Source organism: Coregonus lavaretus (genome assembly GCF_964263955.1).
Source record: "Coregonus lavaretus genome assembly, chromosome: 17".
NCBI classification, from domain to species: Eukaryota; Metazoa; Chordata; class Actinopteri; order Salmoniformes; family Salmonidae; genus Coregonus; species Coregonus lavaretus.
In genome coordinates this window covers 12,736,658-12,762,468 of record NC_140004.1, presented here as the reverse complement: position 1 = coordinate 12,762,468, position 25,811 = coordinate 12,736,658, and the positions used below count along the sequence as shown (strand labels likewise).

Genomic DNA, 25,811 nt, shown 5'->3' with positions numbered 1-25,811 from the left:
GTGTTGCCAGCTATTTGCTATGAGGGGAACTGCCTATAGCATAAATTATAATAGCACAAATAAATGGACCGTCCTGGGGTGCTCAAATGTGCGTTCAGTCAGAACTTCTGGGGCTGCGCTCTAGTCTCGTCCCAATCAATCTCTCATACCAGACGGCTTACTTCGCATGTGACTCTATGTTGAAGATGGGAACCTAGACGTGACTAAATCTGCATCATGGCGCTAAAGCAAAAACTAAATTTGTAATTAACTTGTAAATAAATAATCAAACAGTCATAGGAGCCTGGGACCTGATAAACCAGACAACTACATCTGACAAGATTGGAAGGACAGAGGGATAAACTAGCTAGACCCTTCTCATCGCGGATCTGTTCAGGGGAAAGAAACATGGATAATTTTGTTACCCCCTGATGTTGTTTGTCAGGTTCTACTGTAGGTGACAAGGCGACATGTTGTAAGGACAAAAACAGCATAAAACTGGGTGTATTGCAAAGCAGGAACAAATTAATTAACTACAGTAATTCTGAGAAATATAGAAAAATAGTTTGGTTGATTTTCTTTTGTCAAATTAACCAGTTATCTATCTTTGATAAGCAGCAAGCTAGCAATAGCTTGCTAGATAGTTAGCTCCCATGCCAATGTCAAGTCTTTTTAAACTCATATCTGACTAAGTCAGAAATATGAAGTTATTTCCGAATGAACATTAACTGGCTAGCGCATCATCCTTTGTGACTTTATGTTAGCTAGCTATCCCCAGTTAGAAAATACAGTGGGGAAAAAGGTATTTAGTCAGCCACCAATTGTGCAAGTTCTCCCACTTAAAAAGATGAGAGAGGCCTGTAATTTTCATCATAGGTACACGTCAACTATGACAGACAAAATGAGAAGAAAGAAATCAAGAAAATCACATTGTAGGAATTTTAATGAATTTATTTGCAAATGATGGTGGAAAATAAGTATTTGGTCACCTACAAACAAGCAAGATGTCTGGCTCTCACAGACCTGTAACTTCTTCTTTAAGAGGCTCCTCTGTCCTCCACTCGTTACCTGTATTAATGGCACCTGTTTGAACTTGTTATCAGTATAAAAGACACCTGTCCACAACCTCAAACAGTCACACTCCAAACTCCACTATGGCCAAGACCAAAGAGCTGTCAAAGGACACCAGAAACAAAATTGTAGACCTGCACCAGGCTGGGAAGACTGAATCTGCAATAGGTAAGCAGCTTGGTTTGAAGAAATCAACTGTGGGAGCAATTATTAGGAAATGGAAGACATACAAGACCACTGATAATCTCCCTCGATCTCGGGCTCCACGCAAGATCTCACCCTGTGGGGTCAAAATGATCACAAGAACGGTGAGCAAAAATCCCAGAACCACACGGGGGGACCTAGTGAATGACCTGCAGAGAGCTGGGACCAAAGTAACAAAGCCTACCATCAGTAACACACTACGCCGCCAGGGACTCAAATCCTGCAGTGCCAGACGTGTCCCCCTGCTTAAGCCAGTACATGTCCAGGCCCGTCTGTAGTTTGCTAGAGTGCATTTGGATGATCCAGAAGAGGATTGGGAGAATGTCATATGGTCAGATGAAACCAAAATATAACTTTTTGGTAAAAACACAACTCGTCGTGTTTGGAGGACAAAGAATGCTGAGTTGCATCCAAAGAACACCATACCTACTGTGAAGCATGGGGGTGGAAACATCATGCTTTGGGGCTGTTTTTCTGCAAAGGGACCAGGACGACTGATCCATGTAAAGGAAAGAATGAATGGGGCCATATATCGTGAGATTATGAGTGAAAACCTCCTTCCATCAGCAAGGGCATTGAAGATGAAACGTGGCTGGGTCTTTCAGCATGACAATGATCCCAAACACACCGCCCGGGCAACGAAGGAGTGGCTTCGTAAGAAGCATTTCAAGATCCTGGAGTGGCCTAGCCAGTCTCCAGATCTCAACCCCATAGAAAATCTTTGGAGGGAGTTGAAAGTCCGTGTTGCCCAGCGACAGCCCCAAAACATCACTGCTCTAGAGGAGATCTGCATGGAGGAATGGGCCAAAATACCAGCAACAGTGTGTGAAAACCTTGTGAAGACTTACAGAAAACGTTTGACCTGTGTCATTGCCAACAAAGGGTATATAACAAAGTATTGAGAAACTTTTGTTATTGACCAAATACTTATTTTCCACGATAATTTGCAAATAAATTCATTAAAAATCCTACAATGTGATTTTCTGGAAAAAAAATCTCATTTTGTCTGTCATAGTTGACGTGTACCTATGATGAAAATTACAGGCCTCTCTCATCTTTTTAAGTGGGAGAACTTGCACAATTGGTGGCTGACTAAATACTTTTTTTCCCCACTGTATGTTTTCACTTATTGCATCTGCAATAGTGGTCATTCAGTTTTTGTTATGCAAAAGTGAGATAGGTGTATTCATGCTGTTGTTCAAATGCACAGATCGCTTGATATATCTTCTAAAAAGAAACTACCGGTAGTTTGAAAACTTGACATCATATTTCTGTCATGCTGCGTTGTTGACAACAACCATCTCGTGCCCCGGGTATTCCGCCAATCAGCAGCCACTGCTGATCAACTGTGCCATGTGTGGTGTCTGGGAGGTTGGAAATAATATAATTTCCCATTCACATTGGATGACAAAGTTGTATTCTAAAACTCACTTACCTATGGGGGTCTTTGGTGCTCACTATGATATGAACACATTCTCTCTTGCTGAAGACTCTTTCTATCCACGATTTCTGTGCCTGCAGAGAGAAGAGAAGATGCTCAGTCAGTTCGTCCCTCAACTTAAACAACAGGACTCTTAACGTGAAAGAGTGAGGCTAGAGCATTACAGGTGCCACATCAAGAGGCATGCAGGCAGCTAGTACCAAGCTAAGCCCTCAGTCTGAGTCTGAGCCCAGCCAGCCCAACTCATTACCTGGGAGGATGAGAGGCATGTCTCTACCAAGTGACAAAGCACTTCATTAGAGTGGGAGGGAGGATCACCATATTAAACATCACAATACCTAGGGGATTTAGTTTGTCTACACAGACCAATTATCTTCAAGGACCAGGTAGCTAGCTCTGGCAGAATTTGAAGCGTGTACATATAAACCACATAGCCACATGTTTCCTATCTATTATCGACTATTTAAGAAGCATATTTGATGTCTTAAAACCGAGTGTTGGAAATTACTATCAAACATGTGCACGCACACACACCGAAGTATAGCGAAACGTAAACTTACACTTACATGCACTCGTATTTTAACTCGCAAACTCATCCATGCAAACTAGCACACACTCAAATGCAAAGATTTGACGTAATTTATCGACACAGGCACTTCCCCATTGAGATCAAGTGTAGAGAGTAAGCAGATGGTCTGTGCAACCAGGCAGTAAATTCTGTTTGAGTTTCTTAGATATGAGCACTTCTTCATCCTGCTCCTACGGAGGCCATAAATATGGAACATTTCCTAATTTCCATGGGATTACAGCATAACTGACAGCCAATGGAAACAAGCGTGTGTGTCGGGGGGATGCTGCTGTCATGTCTACTGCAGGGTCTGAGGGAGAGAGCTACAACAACAGCACTGGACTGGGATCCACCACTGACAATATACCTTTATAAACAGCTTTTTGAGGAGGAGCGGAAGTGAACCCTGGAACCCCAAAGAACTTCAGATTAATTTGTAAACAACAGCTGATCCGTTGCGGCTGTAAACAGCTAGCTAGCTAACTTGGTCTAGTTGTTTCTCAAGGTCAAAATTACCATGGTATTCACGGGTGAGATGGTCCTTATGTCTGGGGACTAATCTATTTTTGAAAATATCAAGTTAACCATCTATTCTAGGTAACGTCAGCTAGCTAGCTAGCTACATATAAATAGGATAGACAGCCTTCCAATATTAGTTTTCTTTTATTACACAAACATTAGCTTGATCTGCTAGAAACAACAAGGTTAGCTACCTAGCTAGTAGCTAAGCTAGGTAGCTAATGAACATATTTCCAGACCCAAAGAGAGAACTATGACAATACAAAAACACAATTGCAATGAAATATCAAATATTATATCACTTGAGAATAATGAAGCAGGTCCTGGTCTAATTTCTGCGGATGAGGGTCCCAAAGAAAGTCCCAAGTCCTGGAGAGACTGAAGGGTATATCTCCAATGGGTTATATATGCTATTGGTTTACTGTTAGAATTTGTTGTAGGACTACAAAATAATGTTAAAAATTACAATGCATAGACCTAGAACATACATGCCCAAACTTGCTCCTTGAGATCTTGTTACTTGGTGTGCAGGTTTCTGCTCCAGCCCAACCCTGACATGATGCTTATTATTTATATTAGACACTATTCATTTAACTATTCAATCATCTCTTGTTTTGGAGTAAGATGAATGTCTATACCCACTAACTATTTACATATGTGTTCTTTGTATGATATGAAATAAAGTGTTGATTCTTTGATCTAAGTATAGTGTATTTTTTGGTCATTAAACATTCCGTTTGTTTATTTGGTTGTCACTCACTCTCATTCTGTCCGATGATATTGCACAGATTTGCAGCTGCAGCTGAAGCCCCCAGCTGTGCCCTGGACACCATATGTGAATTGATTGCCCCCCATCTATCCTCAGAGTTCGTACTGCTTGGTGACCTAAACTGGGATATGCTTAACACCCCGGCCGTCCTACAATCTAAACTAGATGTCCTCAAACTCACACAAATTATCAAGGAACCTACCAGGTACAACCCTAAATCCGTAAACATGGGCACCCTCAAAGATATCATCCTGACTAATTTACCCTCTAAATACACATCTGCTGTCTTCAACCAGGATCTCAGCGATCACTGCCTCATTGCCTGCGTCCGTAATGGGTCCGCGGTCAAACGACTACCCCTCATCACTGTCAAACGCTCCCTAAAACACTTTAGCGAGCAGGCCTTTCTAATTGACCTGGTCCGGGTATCCTGGATGGATATTGACCTCATTCCGTCAGTAGAGGATGCCTGGTTGTTCATTAAAATTCCTTCTTCTCCATCTTAAATAAAAATGCCCCATTCAAAAAATTCAGAACTAAGAACAGATATAGCCCCTGATTCACCCCAGGCTTGACTGCCCTTGACCAGCACAAAAACATCCTGTGGCGTACTGCATTAGCATCGATCAGCCCCCACGATTTGCAACTTTTCAGGGAAGTCAGGAACCAATATACACAATCAGTTAGGAAAGCAAAGGCTAGCTTTTTCAAATAGAAATGTGTATCCTGTAGCACTAACTCCAAAAAGTTTTGGGACACTGTAAAGTCCATGGAGAATAAGAGCACCTCCTCCCAGCTGCCCACTGCAGTGAGGCTAGGAAACACTGTCACCACCGATAAATCTACGATAATCGAGAATTTCAACAAGCATTTTGCTACGGCTGGCCATGCTTTCCACCTGGCTACCCCTACCCCGCCAATCAGCTCTGCACCCTCCGCTGCAACTTGCTCATGCCCCCCCCCCCCCCCCCCCCCTCTTCTCCTTCACCCAAATTCAGACAGCTGATGTTCTGAAAGAGCTACAAAATCTGGACCCTACAAATCAGCTGGGCTAGACAATCTGGACCCTTTCTTTCCGAAATTGTCGCAACCCCTATTACTAGCCTGTTCAACCTCTCTTTCGTATCATCTGAGATCCCCAGAGATTGGAAAGCTACCGCTCTAGATTCAAACTGTTACAGACCTATATCCATCCTGCCCTGCCTTTCGAAAGTATTTGAAAGCCAAGTTAACAAACAGATCACTGACCATTTCGAATCCCACCGTACCTTCTCCGCTATGCAATCTGGTTTCCGAGCTGGTCATGGGTGCACCTCAGCCACGCTCAAGGTCCTAAACGATATTATAACGCTGATCGATAATAGACAGTACTGTGCAACCGTCTTCATCGACCTGGCCAAGGCTTTCGACTCTGTCAATCACCGCATTCTTATTGGCAGACTAAATAGCCTTGGTTTCTCAAATGACTGCCTTGCCTGGTTCACCAACTACTTCTCAGATAGAGTTCAATGTGTCAAATCGGAGAGCCTGTTGTCTGGACCTCTGACAGTCTCTATGGGGGTGCCACAGGGTTCAATTCTCGGGCCGACTCTATTCTCTGTGTATATCAATGATGTCGCTCTTGCTGCTGGTGACTCTCAGATCCACCTCTACGCAGACGACACCATTTTGTATACATCTGGCCCTTCATTGGACACTGTGTTAACAAACCTTCAAATGAGCTTAAATGCCATACAACACTCCTTCCGTAGCCTCCAACTGCTCTTAAACGCTAGTAAAACTAAATGCATGCTCTTCAATCAAACGCTGCTTGCACCCGCCCGCCCGACTAGAATCACTACTCTCGGCGGGTCTGACTTAGAATATGTGGACAACTACAAATACCTAGGTGTCTGGTTAGACCGTAAACTCTCCTTCCATTCTCACATTAAGCATCTCCAATCCAAAGTTAAATCTAGAATCGGCTTCCTATTTCGCAACAAAGCCTCCTTCACTCATGCTGCCAAACATGCCCTCATAAAACTGACTATCCTACCGATCCTTGACTTCGGCGATGTCATTTACAAAATAGCCTCCAACACTCTTCTCAGCAAATTGGATGTAGTCTATCACAGTGCCATCTGTTTTGTCACTAAAGCCCCATATACTACCCACCATTGTGACCTGTACGCTCTCGTTGGCTGGCCCTCACTACATATTCGTCGCCAAACCCACTGGCTCCAGGTCATCTATAAATCACTGCTAGGCAAATCCACGCCTTATCTTAGCTCATTGGTCACCATAGCACACCCATCCGTAGTATGCGCTCCAGCAGGTATATTTAAATTAATTAAATTAAAAAAATTAAAGATTAATTAAATTAAATTAATTAAATTAAATCTCACTGGTCATCCCCAAAGCCAACACCTCCTTTGGCTGCCATTCCTTCCAGTTCTCTGCTGCCAATGACTGGAACGAAATGCAAACATCTCTGAAGCTCGAGACTCTTATCTCCCTCACTAACTTTAAGCATCAGTTGTCAGAGCAACTTACCGATCACTACACCTGTACACAGCCCATCTGTAATTAGCCCACCCAACTACCTCATCCCCATATTGTTATTTATTTTGCTAATTTGTACCCCAGTATCTCTATTTGCACATCATCTTCTACACATCTATTACTCCAGTGTTAATACTAAATTGTAATTATTTTGCACTATGGCCTATTTATTGCCTTACCTCCATAACTTACTACATTTGCACACACTGTATATAGTGTTTTTGACTGTACGTTTTGTTTATCCCATATGTAACTCTGTGTTGTTGTTGTTTTTATCGCACTGCTTTGCTTTATCTTGGCCAGGTCGCAGTTGTAAATGAGAACTTGTTCTCAACTGGCTTACCTGGTTAAATAAAGGTGAAATTATTATTACTTTTTTTTTTTAAGTCCTTGATCATTGGTGTGGGTGTAACAATCCCTGTACGGCTGACCAACGATACAACCCCTGTCCACAACAGCACTTCATACTCACAAAGCAGCATCCATTATCCCACCAAAACCATGATCTTGGTTGAGCTAGGATAACAGTACTTTAGGTCTCAGGGCGGGTGACATCACCGAACGATGGCTACTAGAGCTTTGTCTCACTGTCTTTCCTTGATTACTCGCATTCTATCTCCTCACCTGTATTGTATCGCAACTGTATTGGAGGAGAAGGTACAAGGTCCATCCCCTCTGACCTTCCTCTCAAATGGGTTTTTAGAAGGAGGTGAGGAGAGCAATCGAGGATGAATTGAGAAAGAAACTAGCACTCAAGTGTCAAGTAGCTCACGTGCTACACACTCACCCCTCTGCTACACTCACTGACCTCCTCCTTCTCCACATCAACCTCAGCAGCCAGCAGAGCTCTTTGTGAACTGAGTCAATCTAGCACCCACATAATTAATTTTCTGGGTATTTAATTCTGCTACATTGACTCAGATCACACAGTCGGCGGCTGAGTTATACTTTCGGTGGCGTAGGAGGAGGTGAAAGGGGTATGACTGTAGCAGAGGTGAGCTGCAGGTGAGTTTTAGTAGCCACTGTGATGTGATGTCATCCCCCCTGAGACTTGAAGTAATGTCTCCACCTGTTTATTATGAATGTATCTATATTTTAATATCGAAAGTATCTCAGGATTTCCTCCTGCAATTTTGCGCCAATTTGCTTCATTCTGCTACACTCACTGTCCTCCTTCACCAGTGGTTGGCATGCTAGCTATAAGTGTCATTTGATTAGGGTTTGCATTCCGGCCCGGTCAGCCATACAGGGATGGAACGCATTACATAGCTACTTTGTACATGGCCTTCACTGTGTCACTCTCCAGGGTATTTTTCTCTTGCCTCCACTATCCGTGCTCTACCCTTTTGGTTACAGTGGATGTGAGATTATTTATGGCATGCATGCTCAATACAGACAAGATGGGATTAGTAGAGGCCCAGTGGGTATGTCCAATGCACTTGTACATGTGGCTTGTCATTTCTATGCTGCAAACAGGATTAGAAAATCCTCACACATTGTTTATATTTTGTTGAGTTGTTTTCTCTAGTTGAAATGATACTATTACAAATAGGAAAAGTACTCACACATCTGAGATAACTTATGTGAGTGGGAATCATTTGCTAATAACTTGAAAAAAAGAAAAGGCTGATAATGGCAAGATCAGTGTGTGGGTTTTTCTTTTTCATTAGACAATTAATGAGGCTAACCATGTTGAAGGATACGAGATTTGACTTCTACAGCTACAGCTATTCCATCATGAAATTGATTAGTGCAAGTCATGTAATGAAGGTAGGCCTTAAGGATGACATGCAAAGGAGAGAGACATTATTAGCAAATATCACTATCATGACCGTGTGCAGAAAAGAATATTTGAAGGTTATTTTATTTAATTTCAAAATACATGTTGCTTGAAATAAAGTAGCAATTTGTTTGCTTCATGTTATGTGTCATCCTGGTGTAATTAATATGCAGTTCAAAATTATCACCACTAGGTGTCAAATAAAATCTTATTTGTCACATGCGCCGAATTCAACCGGTGTAGACCTTACCGTGGAATGGTTACTCACAAGCCCTTAACCAACAATGCAGTTCAAGAAATAGAGTTAAGAAAATATTTACTAAATAAACTAAAGTAAAAAATAAAATAAAAAGTAACACAATAAAATAACAATAACGAAGCTATATACAGGGGGTACCGGTACCGAGTCAATGTGCGGTGGTACAGGTTAGTCGAGGTAATTTGTACATGTAGGTAGGGGTCAGTGCATTTGTATTATAGTCTAGCTTTACTATATGTAAACAAACCTCTAGCTAGGTCTTGTAACCTGAGGTCAATAATACATCAAATAAAATAAAATTGTATTTGTCACATACACGTGTTTAGCAGATGTTATTGCGGGTGTAGCGAAATGCTTGTGTTTCTAGCTCCGACAGTGCAGTAATATCTAACAAGTAATATCTAACAATTTCACAACATATACCCAATACACACAAATCTAAGTAAGGAATGGAATTAAGAATATATACATACATGGACGAGCAATGACAGAGCGGCATGGACTAAGATACAGTAGAATATTATAGAATACAGTATATACATATATATATATATATTTTTTTTTTATTTTTTATATGAGATGAGTAATGCAACATTATTAAAGTGACTAGTGTTCCATTTCTTAAAGTGGCCAGTGATTACTAGTCTATGTCTATAGGCAGCAGCCTCTAATGTGCTAGTGATTGCTGTACACAGCCCATCTGTAATTAGCCCACCCAACTAAAAAGACATTGAATATCCCTTTGAGCATGGTGAAGTTATTAATTACACTTTGGATGGTGTATCAATGCACCCAGTCACTACAACGATACAGGCGTCCGTCCTAACTTGCCGGAGACCAATGGTGACTATAAAACAGTTAGAGTTTAATGGCTGTGAAAGGAGAAAACTGAGGATGTATCAACAACATTGTAGTTACTCCACAATACTAGCCTAAATTACAGAGTGAAAAAAGGAAGCCTGTACAGAATAAAAATATTCCAAAACATGCATCCTGTTTGCAATAAGGCACTAAAGTCAAACTGCAAATAATGTGGCAAAGAAATGAACTTCCTGTCCTGAATACAAAGCGTTATGTTTGGGACAAATCAAACACAAGACATCACTGAGTAACACTTCATATTTTCAAGCATGGTGGAGGCTGCATCATGTTATGGGTATGCTTGTCATCGGCAAGGACTAGGGAGTTTTTTTAGGATAACAATAAATGGAATAGAGCTAAGCAGAGGCAAAATCCTAGAGGAAAACCTGGTTCAGTCTTTCATGAGCACAATAACCTAAAACACAAGGCCAAATATGCACTGGAGTTGCTTACCAAGACAAAATGGAATTTTGCTGAGTGGCCTAGTTACAGTTTGGACTTAAATTGGCTTGAAAATCTATGGCAAGACTTGAAAATGTTTGTCTAGCAATGATCAACAACCAACTTGACAGAGCTTGAAGAAGAATAAAAATAATAATATGCTAATATTGTACAATCCAGGTGTGCAAATCTCTTACAGACTTACCCAGAAAGATTCACAGCTGTAAATCGCTGCCAAAGTTGATTCTAACATGTATTGACTCTTGAATACTTATTTAAAATAGATATTTCTGTATTTCATTTCCAATAAATTTGCAAAAATTTAGAAAACCTTGTTTTCACTTCGTCATTATGGGGTATTGTGTGTAGATGGGTGAGAAAAAAAATCACATCAATGACATTAATTGATGTTCAGGGAGGTGTGTGTGTGTTGGGGGGGTGGTGATATCATGTGAAAACAGGAAGTAGTAATGTGTTTTATTTCCTGTGCAAAAGTTTGTATAGACCCTATCCACACAGGAAGTGTTAGTGGGCATGAGGTTTTGCGGACTGAGCATGACAGTAGGGGTGTCCGGAACACGACGCCTCCCAACTGCGGGATGGGACGGCTAAAAGATACAGCAGGAGGGGAACAGAGCCTCCCTTCAACCCACAGCAGCTATGGCAGGAACACCACACAGCAAAATATTAGGTTTTTTTCTGGCTTTTATTCCGGGAGAATTCCCATCCCCCTATTCCTAACCCACTCTGCTTGTACAGGGCTTTTCCCTCCGTCGGAAAAAGAACAACACGCTGTCTCTCCGCTTGACTGGCCCTGTCACCCCACGGCATGCCAAAACCCCTGCCTCGCACGACCTCCAACCCCCCGGTCGCCTGGCAGGCCGCACTCCACACAGGCACACTTACCCTGACACCAGACTTCCCACGATTAACCATTACTCTGAACAAGTCAAGACACGGGAAGGGGAGGGGTAGGGGGGCTACTTTAGATGGGTCAACCTGACTACGATGACTCAGTGAGCAGGCCCCCCGCTCCCCCACCCCCGCGCCGAGAGGCTGGGACCAATGTGTTCATACGCTGCTGCGCACAAAGTAGATCCCTCCCGTTTCTGACAGGAGTAGGTGTAACAGCGATGGCATGGGACTGACAATGTTTTTGTGTTCTCGGTAAAAGCACGGTGGGAGCAGAGGAACACAACACAACATAAGATAAGATCAGAAAACCACACAACAGGGAAAACACAACAAAAATCCTTGAACAACAGAAAACCATAACTGGGACAGAAAATGCACAGAGACCACAAGCTCCCACCACTACCCTCCCCTTTCTCTGTGCTCTTTCCCTTTCATCTGTGGTCTATATACTACACTCTGTACAGTATATTGAACATTCTCTCTCCCCCAGACTTTCTCTCACTCTGTCTCCATCTTGCTGGTCTTGTTTATGAGTTTTGACTTAACTTTATGAAAAATAGAACTGAAAGTATGGATTTCTCTTCCTCTGTTTTGTTACTGTGTGAAGATATTCTCTATAACTTAATTGCTGTCAAACTGAATTTGTAAGGTGCTCCTGGTTTTACTAATTGGACCTCTGGCAGAAGCAGTGAGCCAAAGGATTAGATGCTTAGCTACTTGTGTCAATTGCACTTCAAATCTTTTAATCACTATGTGCATAAAATAAAGAGCAAAATGTCTTTGGACTTTTCTTTGTCTTTTCAATGACTTTTCCTTTATTTTAGACAAATGCAAACAGTGGAAGATTCCAATTAACCTTAAAGCACAATTTTCATTGTGCTTCTTTCGTGATGTCCTGGCTAAAATACACACTGCTTGGCTGAGCATCTTATTGTAATTGACTGTCCAAGTTAGGCAACTCATGACTAGGGTTGCAAAATTCCTGGAACTTTCAATAAATTCTCTGGTTTTCCAGAAATCCCAGTTGGAGGATTCCCGGAATCAGGAGGGAATAAGATGGAAATCTGGAACCAGTATTTCTGTAAAACAAAGGAATTTATTGAAAGGTCCAGGAATTTTGCAACTCATAACTGAGGAAGATCCCCTTTAGCATACTGTATAGTGAAACACGTTTTGGGAAGATGTATTATCTTAATCTGACCGGTTTTTCACAGGGGGTGTTGGGGGTGATACATTTTTCGTTAGGGCAAATCAAGTTTGACATTTTAAATTGGAAATTACAAACTTTAGAAGCCCTTTTAAAATCAAATACACTACAATACTGCAGTTCCTGCTGCACAGGAAAATGCTCTGCGACAAGTGATCAAATTAAAATATTACACCTATAGATGATTTAATAATGAATGATGGTCAGAACAGTATGTGAAATATTAAAAGTACGACTCTTAAATTTTTTTATAATAATAATCTTTCATGTTCTCTCCTGTGTCAACAACAGTTAGTATTTGAAGCTCACATAATATTGTATATATTATATACGTAGAAAGGTACATAAATTATTCAGATGAAGGCCACTAGAGGCAATGGAGAACAGGAAATGGTAATGAGAATTCTATAAATAAAAGTAATCCCTCAAATGAAACAGAATCTCTAACATTTAATTTCCTAATGAATACAAATTACAGCAATTAATTTACATAGACTGAATATAGAAAAGTTAATGGGATACAGAGAAAAGACAGTGGGTTAAAGACCATCTAAGACACATACCCTTCTGGTTTAAGTGGTACCAATTATTTTCATTTTCTTGTGGTTGTTATGTCTAGGCTACATCAAAATATCCTTCAATAAAAACCAGCACCTGTGAGAATTCACAACAGTTTCTCCTGTCATGTCTCTGCACCGAGAATGTGTTATTTTTGTGCTGTTATATGAGACTATATGAAAATTCAATAAAAAGTGCTTCTTTATTTTTAGAAACCAGTAAGTTTACGCATCAGAACCTTCACTAGGGACTCTGTTGAGTTAGAATAAGGTATATGAAAAACACAGCACACCTGAAAAAGACACCTTAGTCACTTACCTGAGTTTGTTGCTGTGCTGCATTGCTGGGACCGTCCTGTGAAAAGCAGGGCCAGTGCTGAGGGCATCTCTATCTCTCTAAACCTCACGCTCTCAATGGACCCTGACACTAGTCCTGTCCAGTCCACCCCACAGTCTAATGGCTTTAGGGCTAAACCAGAGCCACTGTGGCCCTATGAGTCCACTGGAATGTGTATGTGTGTGTGTGTGTGTGTGTGTGTCAGAGGAGGCTGGTGGTGGGCGCTATAGGAGGACAGACTCATTGTAATGGCAGGGATGGAATGAATGGAATTAGTTAAACAGTTCCATTAATTCCATTCCAGCCATTACAATGAGCCCGTCCTCCTATAGCTCTTCCCACCAGCCTCCTCTGGTGTGTGTGTGTGTACACGTGTGTGTGTGTGTGTGTGTGTGTGTGTGTGTGTGTGTGCGTGTGGTACTATAGGGGCATTAGCCTGATCAGAAAGACCCACTGCTGAAACTCCACAGCCTTGACAAACTCCTTTCTCTCACCCCCCTGGTCTGTCAAATCAGACGCCCCAAAAGCAACACATTTCCATCATCATTCCACACACACACACACACACACACACACACACACACACACACACACACACACACACACACAAATAGTCACATACAAACATGCACAACTGGTACATGTGTGACAGCAACACAACTGCAGATGTTTATTTACTGTAACAACACTACAGTATTACTGAAACAGGATACAAGTGGAAAATATAAAGATCCAGTCCATTAAAAAAATTGGAGGCCCCTTACACTTCAGTGTTGTGATGCAAAAATTCTAGCAAAATGTATAGCGCATAGAATTAAAAAGGTATTGTCGGACATTGTTCATTCTAATCAGACAGGTTTTTTACATGGACGATACATTTTTGGACATAATATAAGGCAAGTACTGGAAACAATAGAATATTATGAAAAATCTGGGAAACCAGGCCTGCTATTCATAGCAGACTTCGAAAAGGCATTTGATAAAGTACGACTGGGGTTTATATATAAATGCCTGGAGCATTTCAATTTTGGAGAATCTCTTATAAATTGGATTAAAATCATGTATTGTAACCCTAGGTGTAAAATAGTAAATAATGGCTATTTCTCAGAAAGTTTTAAACTGTCAAGAGGAGTGAAACAAGGTTGTCCACTATCGGCATATCTATTTATTATGGCTATCGAGATGTTAGCTATTAAAATCAGATCCAACAATAATATCAAGGGATTAGAAATCCAGGGCTTAAAAACAAAGGTGAAGGTGTCATTGTACGCTGATGATTCATGTTTTCTTTTAAATCCACAACTTGAATCCCTCCACAGCCTCATAGAGGATCTAGATACATTTTCTAACCTCTCTGGATTACAACCAAATTATGATAAATATACTATATTACGTATTGGATCACTAAAAAATGAAAAATGTACATTACCATGTAGTTTACCAATACAATGGTCTGATGGTGATGTGGATATACTCGGAATACATATCCCGAATGAAATAAATGATCTCACTCCAATACATTTTAATAGAAAGTTAGCAAAAATAGATAAGATCTCGCTACCATGGAAAGGTAAATACCTGTCAATTTGTGGAAAAATCACCCTGATTAACTCTTTAGTAATATCCCAGTTTACCTATTTGCTTATGGTCTTGCCTACGCTTAGCAAACAGTTTTTTTAATGATATGAGAAAATAATATTCCATTTTATTTGGAACGGCAAGCCAGACAAAATTCAACGGGCCTACTTATATAATGAATATGAATTCGGAGGACAGAAATTATTAAATATTAAAGCATTAGACCTATCACTAAAAGCTTCAGTCATACAAAAGTTATACTTAAATCCGAACTGGTTCTCTAGCAAATTAGTAAGATTGTCTCACCCAATGTTCAAGAATGGCCTTTTTCCCTTTATTCAGACTACAACCTCTCACTTTCAGTTATTTGAAAAGGAAATAATCTCCCAAATATCACTATTTCTAAAACAAGCCATATAAAGTTGGTTGCAATTTCAATTTAATCCTCCAGAAACGACAGAACAAATAATGCAACAAATATTGTGGTTAAACTCAAATATACTAATTGATAAAAAAACATTTTTCTTTGACAAAATATTTAAAAAAGGTATAATTTTCATAAATTATATTATCGGTAGGACTGGTGCAGTTGTCGCACATGCAGCTATCAAAAACATATGGAAATGTCTGCTCTACCCAAAATTACAATCAAATAATTGCAGCATTACCGCAAAAATGGAAGAGGAAAGTGGAAGGGGGAAAAAGTAAGGAACTTGTTGGTTAAAGAAAATTGTGATAAATAAAAAGTATACCAGTTTCATTTAAAGACCAAAGGATTGACAGCCATCCCATATAGATTGCAAAATAGTTGGGAAGAGATTTTTGACGTACCGATTCCATGGCATAGTGTTTATGAACTGATACGCAAAACGAGTTTAAATGTATTTGGCTAAGGTGTATGTAAACTTCAGACTTCAACTGTATATATATATACACACAATTGGCCCAGCGTTGTCCGGGTTTGGCCGGTGTAGGCCGTCATTGTAAATAAGAATTTGTTCTTAACTGACTTGCCTAGTTAAATAAAGGTAAAAATATATATAACAAATAACAAATAAAAAATATATATATATATTTGCGCAGATTATTATAGCATTATCTTTCTTTCCTCTTACCTCCATACATGTGTGTATGTGTTTGTGCTTGTGCATGTGTTTGAATTTGTGTGGCTCTTTGTTTTTTTGTGTAAGCAGGTTGTAACTCAGAAGGCCATAGTACACAAATAGTGTGTTTAGTGTATGCATGTGTGGTTTGTGTATTTCCCTCAATTCTCTGTGTACGTGTGTTTGTTTGAGTAGGATTTTAATTTAGTGCAGATTAGAGTATGATTAGAGTGATATTTCACTGGTTTCCCCCCTGTTCAGGCTAATTAAAACCTGCCCATATTACTTTTAAAGCTGTATAATCCCTGGATTAGCAGACCAAGCACAGACAGGTTCTAAACCAGCACTTCAAAAGAGCAGTGTGACAGCTTGACCTCGACAGCTACCCCCAACAGACCTGCCCTCTGAGCAACTTTCCAGCCGAAGAAATGGCTGGGGGGAAAAAATATTTATTTGACAACGTATCCCGCATTAGCCATAGACATTGTCCTATGTGTATTATAATTATCAGCATAGCATTCTGACATACCTGTTGAATTGGGAAAAGTAAAGGTAACATCTTGACCCCATCAAGTTAAATGAACAGAGGCATCACTTAAAAACGTTCTCTATACACTTTTATTTATATACGGCAGCATAAAATGGCAGTGGCTGCCTTAGCTACATTCTCAGACCATCTGAGAAAATCTAGACTCGTCGCAACCCATGAGTCTGAGCATGGCAGTGTGGCCAGGTACATAATGGACAAAATCCTGTCAAAATGTTCTCCGTTTTGATGATTCAATGTGTTAAATTGATCTGGAGTCTCAGATTTTGACAGAACTCAGAGTTCTAAAATCTGAATCCAACTGACAAAATCTAAACCAGTCCAGTTGAGGAGAGTATATATTTTATCTGTGTGATGGTCTGTGTGAACTCAGCTTTAGACTACAACTTCCACTGCGAATATTATACAGCATTTGTGACAGTCAAAATCCACAGTCAGAATGTGATAGGTCTCTTGGGAGGTGAGGAAGGCTGCTAATCTGCGAGCAATGACTTTCAAATAGCCAATGAGAGCTGAGAAATCCTGCAGACACACTCGCCTAATGGTCCTATAGAATGAGTTCAGTTCCTCAGTTTCATCCATAGGGTGGCCAGCATCACCAGCTTCCATGTAAATACTGTGATTGGGAGTGGAGATAGCAGCTAATGATATGACACATAGGCAAAGCACATTACAAGGACATTATAAAACAATTCTAACAAAGCCTTGCCTATTCTCCAAACTCCAACTCCAATATGCCACAAAATGGATGCCAATATGCCACAAAATGGATGCTAACATCAAAACAAAATCTACTCTGTATTCCGTATTCCTCCTGAGAATGAGTGTTTGTGTTCGTGCATTTAGAAACGGGATGCACAAACAGATTAAGAATTCCATTGGTTTTCTTTTAATGGACTTTTAATGGACTGAGTGTTAGGATGATGTGTTTGTCGTGTTGAAATTCAATTTCTAATGGATCCAATGTGCCTCGACGGAGGATAATTCAAGGTCCTTTATCCCAAACAAAACACCAAACGGTTGTCTTCCATCCATTTGATTTTGCCTTGACCTGAATGCTTTTACACAGAGTGGGGACAGGTGGACAACAACATGTGACAATACCTGAAAGCTGTTTTAATGGGGAAGATTTCCAAGAGATGATCTGAAATACATCATGATAGTTCAAGTCCACATGTACACACACTCACTAGAGCATAAGACACTTACAGTGCCTTGCAAAAGTATTCAGACCCTCTTGGATTTAATTGTCTTTTTTTTGTCAACAATGTACACAAAATACTCTGTAATGTCAAAGTGGAAGATTTTTTAAAAATATATATAAATAAGAAATTCATAACCAAAACAATAGTAATTGCATACAGTGGGGAAAAAAAGTATTTAGTCAGCCACCAATTGTGCAAGTTCTCCCACTTAAAAAGATGAGAGAGGCCTGTAATTTTCATCATAGGTACAAATTGAGAAAATAAAATCCAGAAAATCACATTGTAGGATTTTTTATGAATTTATTTGCAAATTATGGTGGAAAATAAGTATTTGGTCACCTACAAACAAGCAAGATTTCTGGCTCTTACAGACCTGTAACTTCTTCAATAAGAGGCTCCTCTGTCCTCCACTCGTTACCTGTATTAATGGCACCTGTTTGAACTTGTTATCAGTATAAAAGACACCTGTCAACTGTGGGAGCAATTATTAAGAAATGGAAGACATACAAGACCACTGATAATCTCCCTCGATCTGGGGATCCACGCAAGATCTCACCCCGTGGGGTCAAAATGATCACAAGAACGGTGAGCAAAAATCCCAGAACCACACGGGGGGACCTAGTGAATGACCTGCAGAGAGCTGGGACCAAAGTAACAAAGCCTACCATCAGTAACACACTACGCCGCCAGGGACTCAAATCCTGCAGTGCCAGACGTGTCCCCCTGCTTAAGCCAGTACATGTCCAGGCCCGTCTGAAGTTTGCTAGAGTGCATTTGGATGATCCAGAAGAGGATTGGGAGAATGTCATATGGTCAGATGAAACCAAAATAGAACTTTTTGGTAAAAACTCAACTCGTCGTGTTTGGAGGACAAAGAATGCTAAGTTGCATCCAAAGAACACCATACCTACTGTGAAGCATGGGGGTGGAAACATCATGCTTTGGGGCTGTTTTTCTGAAAAGGGACCAGGACGACTGATCCGTGTAAAGGAAAGAATGAATGGGGCCATGTATCGTGAGATTTTGAGTGAAAACCTCCTTCCATCAGCAAGGGCATTGAAGATGAAACGTGGCTGGGTCTTTCAGCATGACAATGATCCCAAACACACCGCCCGGGCAATGAAGGAGTGGCTTCGTAAGAAGCATTTCAAGGTCCTGGAGTGGCCTAGCCAGTCTCCAGATCTCAACCCCATAGAAAATCTTTGGAGGGAGTTGAAAGTCCGTGTTGCCCAGCGACAGCCCCAAAACATCACTGCCCTAGAGGAGATCTGCATAGAGGAATGGGCCAAAATACCAGCAACAGTGTGTGAAAACCTTGTGAAGACTTACAGAAAACGTTTGACCTGTGTCATTGCCAACAAAGGGTATATAACAAAGTATTGAGAAACTTTTGTTATTGACCAAATACTTATTTTCCACCATAATTTGCAAATAAATTCATTAAAAATCCTACAATGTGATTTTCAGGATTTTTTTTCTCAATTTGTCTGTCATAGTTGACGTGTACCTATGATGAAAATTACAGGCCTCTCTCATCTTTTTAAGTGGGAGAACTTGCACAATTGGTGGCTGACTAAATACTTTTTTTCCCCACTGTAAGTATTCAGCCCCTTTGTCCAGGCAAGCCTAAATTAGTTCAGGAGTAAAATGTGGCTTAACAAATCACATAATAAGTTACATGGACTCACTCTGTGTGACGTAATAGGGGTTGACATGATTTTTGAATTACTAACCCTTCCTCTGTCCCCATACACACAACATATGTAAGGTCCCTCATTCAAGTATTGAATTTCAAGCACATTTCAACTACAAAGAACAGGGAGCTTTTCAAAAGCTTCATAAAGAAGGGCAGTGATTGGTAGATGGGTAACAATAACAAATCAGACATTGAATATGTCTTTAAGCATGGTCAAGTTAATAATTATGCTGTGGATTATATATTAAACCACCCAGACATAGTCGTCCTTCTGAACTGGGATTAAAGTGCTCAGGGATGTTACCATGAGGCCAATGTCTGATGGTAGAAAACTGAGGATGGATCAGCAATATTGTAGTGACTCCACAATGATGACCTAAATGACAGAGTGAAAAGAAGAATACAAATATACAGAATAAAAAATATTCCAAAACTTGCCAGCCGAACCAAAGTATGCGGAAGGCTTAAGTCAATCTGGATAAGAGTGTCTGCTAAATGACCAAAGATGTTGTGCACAACATCTTTAACAACCACCACAGAACATTCCACAGAAGTTCTCATTAGGTTTCCAGGTAATGTAACAACAAAATGATCCAGTAATGTTTTCCCAGCAAACAAAAATTGTTTTTTTTAAAGTTCCCAGAACATTCTTTAGGTTGCAGCAAATGTTCTCAAAACATGAAAAACTGTCCATTCGTGGTGATTAATATAGAATGTTTGTATAAAATACTTGCCTGATGTTGCAAGAACATTCCTACAAGACATTTGCTCTGTTCTTTAAAGATTCCCAGAATGTTTCATTAGGTTGTGGGAACAGTCTGGTAGTAACATTGTGGGGACATGACAAGAGATAAGTTCCCAAAACCCCAAAACTATCCAGTTATGCTGACGTTCAGATGTTTGTATCAGAGTGCACAAAACATTCCTTCGATGTTGCAAGAATGTTGACACAACAGATTGTCAACATATGAAGTGTAAAAACTATGGTTGTCTTTGTATGATTAAATGCTGTTCAATTGTCCTGTGAATTAAATTAAACTGCCATGTGTCACAATACCACCACCAATAGTCCTCAAATGCAAATTGCCATTAAACCTGGAGAGAAACATAATGGGGATATATTCCAATCTGCTTGAGCAACACATTTGAATGTTGTGGTAATATTAGGTAAAGATAACATGTTCTGAGGACCTCCAAAACAAGGTAAAATTTATATTTCGTGAACATCAATTGACTATTTTCTTAAACCTAAAACAAATATGCTATGAACATCATAAAAACTGACTTATTTAATTCTTACAACATTAAGGGAATGTCCTGTGCAACTTAAGTTAAACATTGCATGAATGTCTTCACAACTGAGCATACAGTGCATTTGGAAAGTATTCAGACCCCTTCACTTGTTCCACATTTTGTTACATTACAGGCCAAATCGAAAAAAGTATTATTATTTTTTATTTTATGTTTTTATCTATACAAAATACCCCATAATGACAAAGCGGAAACAGGTTATCAAGTTTTGAAAATTTATAAAAAAACAACAACTGAAATATGACAATTACATAAGTATTCAGACCCTTTACTCAGTACTTTGTTGAAGCACCTTTGGCAGCAATTACAGCCTCGAGTCTTCTTGGGTATGACGCTACAAGCTTGGCACACCTGTATTTGGGGAGTCTCTCCCATTCTTCTCTGGAGATCCTCTCAAGCTCTGTCAGGTTGGATGGGAAGCGTCGCTGCACAGCTATTTTCAAGTCTCTCCAGAGATGTTCGATCGGGTTCAAGTCCGTGCTCTGGCTGGGCCACTCAAGGACATTCAGAGACTTGTCCCGAAGCCACTCCTGCGTTTTCTTGGCTGTGTGCTTAGTGTCGTTGTCCTGTTGGAAGGTGAACCTTCGCCCCAGTCTGAGGTCCTGAGCTCTCTGGAGCAGGTTTTCATCAAGGATCTCTCTGTACTTTGCTTTGTTCATCTTTCCCTCGATCCTGACTAGTCTCCCAGTCCCTGCCGCTGAAAAACATTCCCACAGCATGATATTGCCACCACCATGCTTCACCGTAGGGATGGTATTGGCCAGGTGATGAACGGTGCCTGGTTTCCTCCAGACGTGACGCTTGGCATTCAGGCCAAAGAGTTCTATCTTGGTTTCATCAGACCAGAGAATCTTGTTTCTCATGGGAGTCCTTAAGGTGCCTTTTGATAAACTCCAAGCGGGCTGTCATGTGCCTTTTACTGAGGAGTGGCTTCCGTCTGGCCACTCTACCATAAAGCCCTGATTGGTGGAGTGCTGCAGAGATGGTTGTCCTTCTGGAAGGTTCTCCCATCTCCACAGAGGAACTCTGGAGCTCTGTCAGAGTGACCATTTTGTGGCCCTTTTCCCCTGATTGCTCAGCTTGGCATGCTCTAGGAAGAGTCTTGGTGGTTCCAAACTTCTTCCATTTAAGAATGATGGAGGCCATTGTGTTCTTGGGGACCTGCAATGCTGCAGAAATATTTTGGTACCCTTCCCCAGATCTGTACCTCAACACAATCCTGTCTTGGAGCTCTACGGACAATTCCTTCGACCTCATGGTTTGGTTTTTGCTCTGACATGCACTGTCAACTGTGGGACCTTATATAGACAGGTGTGTGGCTTTACAAATCATGTCCAATCAATTGAATTTACCACAGGTGGACTCCAATCAATGGAAACAGGATGCACCTGAGCTCAATTTCGAGTTTCATAGAAAAGGATCTGAATACTTATGTAAATAATGTATTTCTGTTTTTTTTTTAATACATTTCCAAACGTTTCTAAAAACCTGTTTTTGCTTTGTCGTTATGGGGTATTGTGTGTAGATTGATGAGGATTTGTATTTATTTAATCCATTTCAGAATAAGGCTGTAACATAACAAAATGTGGAAAAAGTGAAGGGGTCTGAATACTTTCTGAATGCACTGTATTTTGTGTTTTAGTAACCTATCTCTTGTAATGTACCCACACTGTTCCCACAACCTAATTAAATGTTCTGGCAACATCAAAGGAATGTTTTATGCACTGTGATACAAACATTATCTGAATGTCAGCACAACTGGACAGTTTTAGCGTTTTGGGAATCTCTTGTCATATACCCACAATGTTCCCACAACCTAAATAAATGTTTTAGGAACTTTTAAATAACATTAAAAAACTGTCCTTTTAGGACTGTTCTTGCAACATTAGGCAAATGTTCTTTGCAACCTAATTGAAACATTGTATTAATCAGCACGACTGGGCAGTTTTGGTGTTTTGGGGACACATCTCTTGTCATTTTCACACAATGCTCCCACAACCTAATGAAACATTCTAGGAACCTTTAAAGAACAGAATAAATGTGTTCTGGGAAAGTTCTTGTAACATTTGGTGAATGTTTTATACAACCTATAATCATCACCACTGCTGGACAGTTTTTGTCTTATGAGAACATTTGCTGCGACCTAACGAATGTTCTGGGAACTTTCACAGAACCAATTTTGGTTTGCTGGGCTATCACCTAAAGTTAATCAAGGTATGTATATACTGAACAAAAATATAAACGCAACATGCAACAATTTCAAAGATTTTACTGAGTTACAGTTCACATGACTGGGCCGGGTTGCAGCCATGGTGGGACTGGGAGGGTATAGGCCTACCCACTGGGGAGCCAGGCCCAGCCACTGGGGAGCCAGGCCCAGCCAATCAGAATGAGTTTTTCCAAACAAAAGGGCTTTATTACAGACAGAAATACTCCTCAGCATCCCCACCCCCCTCAGAAGATCCTGCAGGTGAAGAAGCTGGATGTGGTGGTCCTGGGCTGGCGTGGTTACACGTGGTCTGCGGTTGTGAGGCCGGTTGGACGTACTGCCAAATTCTCTAAAACAACGTCTTATGGTAGAGAAATGAACATTACATTCTCTGGCAACAGATCTGGTGGACATTCCTGCAGTCAGCATGACAATTGCACGCTCCCTCAAAACTTGAGACATCTGTGGTGTTCTGTTGTGTGACAAAACTGCACATTTTAAAGTGGCCTTTTATTGTCCTCAGAACAAGGTGCACCTGTGTAATGATCATGCTGTTTAATCAGCTTATTTATATGCCACACCTATCAGGTGGATAGATTATCTTGGCAAAGGAGAAATGCTCACTAATAGGGATGTAAACAAATTTGTGCACACAATTTGAGAGAAATAAGCTTTGTGTGCATATGGAACATTTCTGGGATTTGTTATTTTAGCTCATGAAACATGGGACCAACACTTTACACGTTGTGTTTATATTTTTGTTCAGTATATAAATACACTGGGAACACACACACACAAACCCACACATACACAGGAAAATGTTATGTTGTAAGTACTGTAAAGTGTTATCATATAAGATATCACAAACTGATTCTCTAATTTGCTGAGGCGAACAGAAAAGAGGAGATGAACCAGACGGAAAAAACAGGTGGAGAAAAGAGGAGAGGAAGAGTAAAGAGGACTGAGTTGGTGATATGAAGGTGAAGATACTGTAGAAAAGCAGGGAGCGATGGATAGAGGAGAGGAGGATTGGTGCTCTTAATCAGTCATACATCTGTCAGTGGACTAGCTAATAGCATAAGCGTGAGAGAGAGCTGTGCTCATTGTGTCAGCCCCTGTGTGTATGCTGAGTTACAGACAGACTTTATTGGCTAGTCATAAACAAACACGTGCAATCCGAACAGGCCATAAAGACCCTCTTTCAGAGACGAGGGGAAGGCATTTACTAAAACCCTGACTATAGGCTGTTTTCCAACCACAACAAAAACACATTAATCCTTGGCAACAAGGTCTGATTAGCCAGACCCTTAAATCATCTTACAATGAATGTACCATGCCACATCAAATGGAAAGATAAGAAGAGGAAATACGTGGTGTGTTTGCGTGTGTGTGTGTGTGTGTGCGTGTATGTGTGTGTGTTTTTTTTTACGTGTGTGTGTGTGTGTGTGATAGAGTGCTTTTTTTAGCCCCGTCGTTTCCAATCCATCTCCTGAGGGTAGAATAAGCAGCTCTCTTTCCCATAGGCCTTCACTAAGCCGCGCTAGGTGCTTGCCCAAGCGACCACTAATCAGGAGTGGCAAGGCCATTCTGTCTGAGAACATGAGAGGGGTTAACCCTGACCCATCACAGAGAACAGAGAGAGAGAGAGAGAGAGAGAGAGAGAGAGAGAGAGAGAGAGAGAGAGAGAGAGAGAGAGAGAGAGAGAGAGAGATGTTAGAAAGAGACAATGTACAGTGTGAGAGTGAGAGAAAGTAAAGGAGAGATGATTGAGTGAATGTAAGAGAAAACGAGAGACAGGGAGAGTAACCCTACTTATGAAACAGCATGGGGGTGGGAAAGGTTGGTTAAAAGACCAAAGGATAAAAAGATACTGAATAACCATATCCTGGTAATACGTGGGAAAAACCATGGAAACAGCCCTCCTGGTGTGTATGTGTGTGTGTGCTTGAACTGACATGCAGGGAATCAATGTGGATTCCTACATACAAGATAACAAGTACACATCAAACATAACACATGAGCCTACACACCCACACTCCTGCATCTGCATATGGCCTGGACAACATTAAACAAATAAAATAATCAGTGTCCTTGCAGCATGACATGACAGATATCTCCCGTTGGGTCATGTTCATTTGGCACCAAACGGAAGAAAATAGACTGAAACAGGTAGGGACTACCAATAAGAAACACATATTTTCGTCTTCTGTTGCGAAAATATTTTAAAAGCTTTGTGTTGCTCTGTGAACACTACCCTGCCAATGAGACAAACAGTATTTTCTCCTTTGATGGATTTACAATTTAATTGTTCACCATGGTTCCCCTGCATTACACACAACACATCCATACAACCAGAGATACAATGCTAACGACTGGGCTGTGCTGCACCATGTATAGTGTACAGTTGTGTGCTGATGTGGCTCCAGTCTGTTATATGGGTCTCTGTGTGCTCTGCTGTGCTGTGCTGTACTGTCCTATGCTATGATGGCTTTATAGAACAGTGAGCAATTTTGTTTCAGGTGTTGAGGTGGCACGACTCTGAGAGCTGTGAAATTGCTTCTTATGCGGTCAGACTCGGTGGGTGAGGGAATGCGAGGATACATTCTTGATAATAAAAAGATTAATGGCATAATACATACTTCCCCTATCACCTTGCTCTCTCTCTGTCTCTCTCTCTCTCTTTCTTTCTCGCTCTTTCTCTCTCTTTCGCTTA

General features: G+C 40.6%; 1 protein-coding gene across 1 annotated transcript in view; it reads right to left on the bottom strand.

Moving 5' to 3' along the window:
• The window catches only part of LOC311145177 (transient receptor potential cation channel subfamily M member 3-like), a gene marked incomplete at both ends in the record, with an annotated part of 342,943 nt that overhangs the window by 176,377 nt on the left and 140,755 nt on the right, over positions 1–25,811 (bottom strand). The window contains 1 exon segment of the mRNA XM_084181386.1: positions 2,690–2,769. Coding sequence (XP_084037512.1) covers positions 2,690–2,769 — 80 coding nt within the window.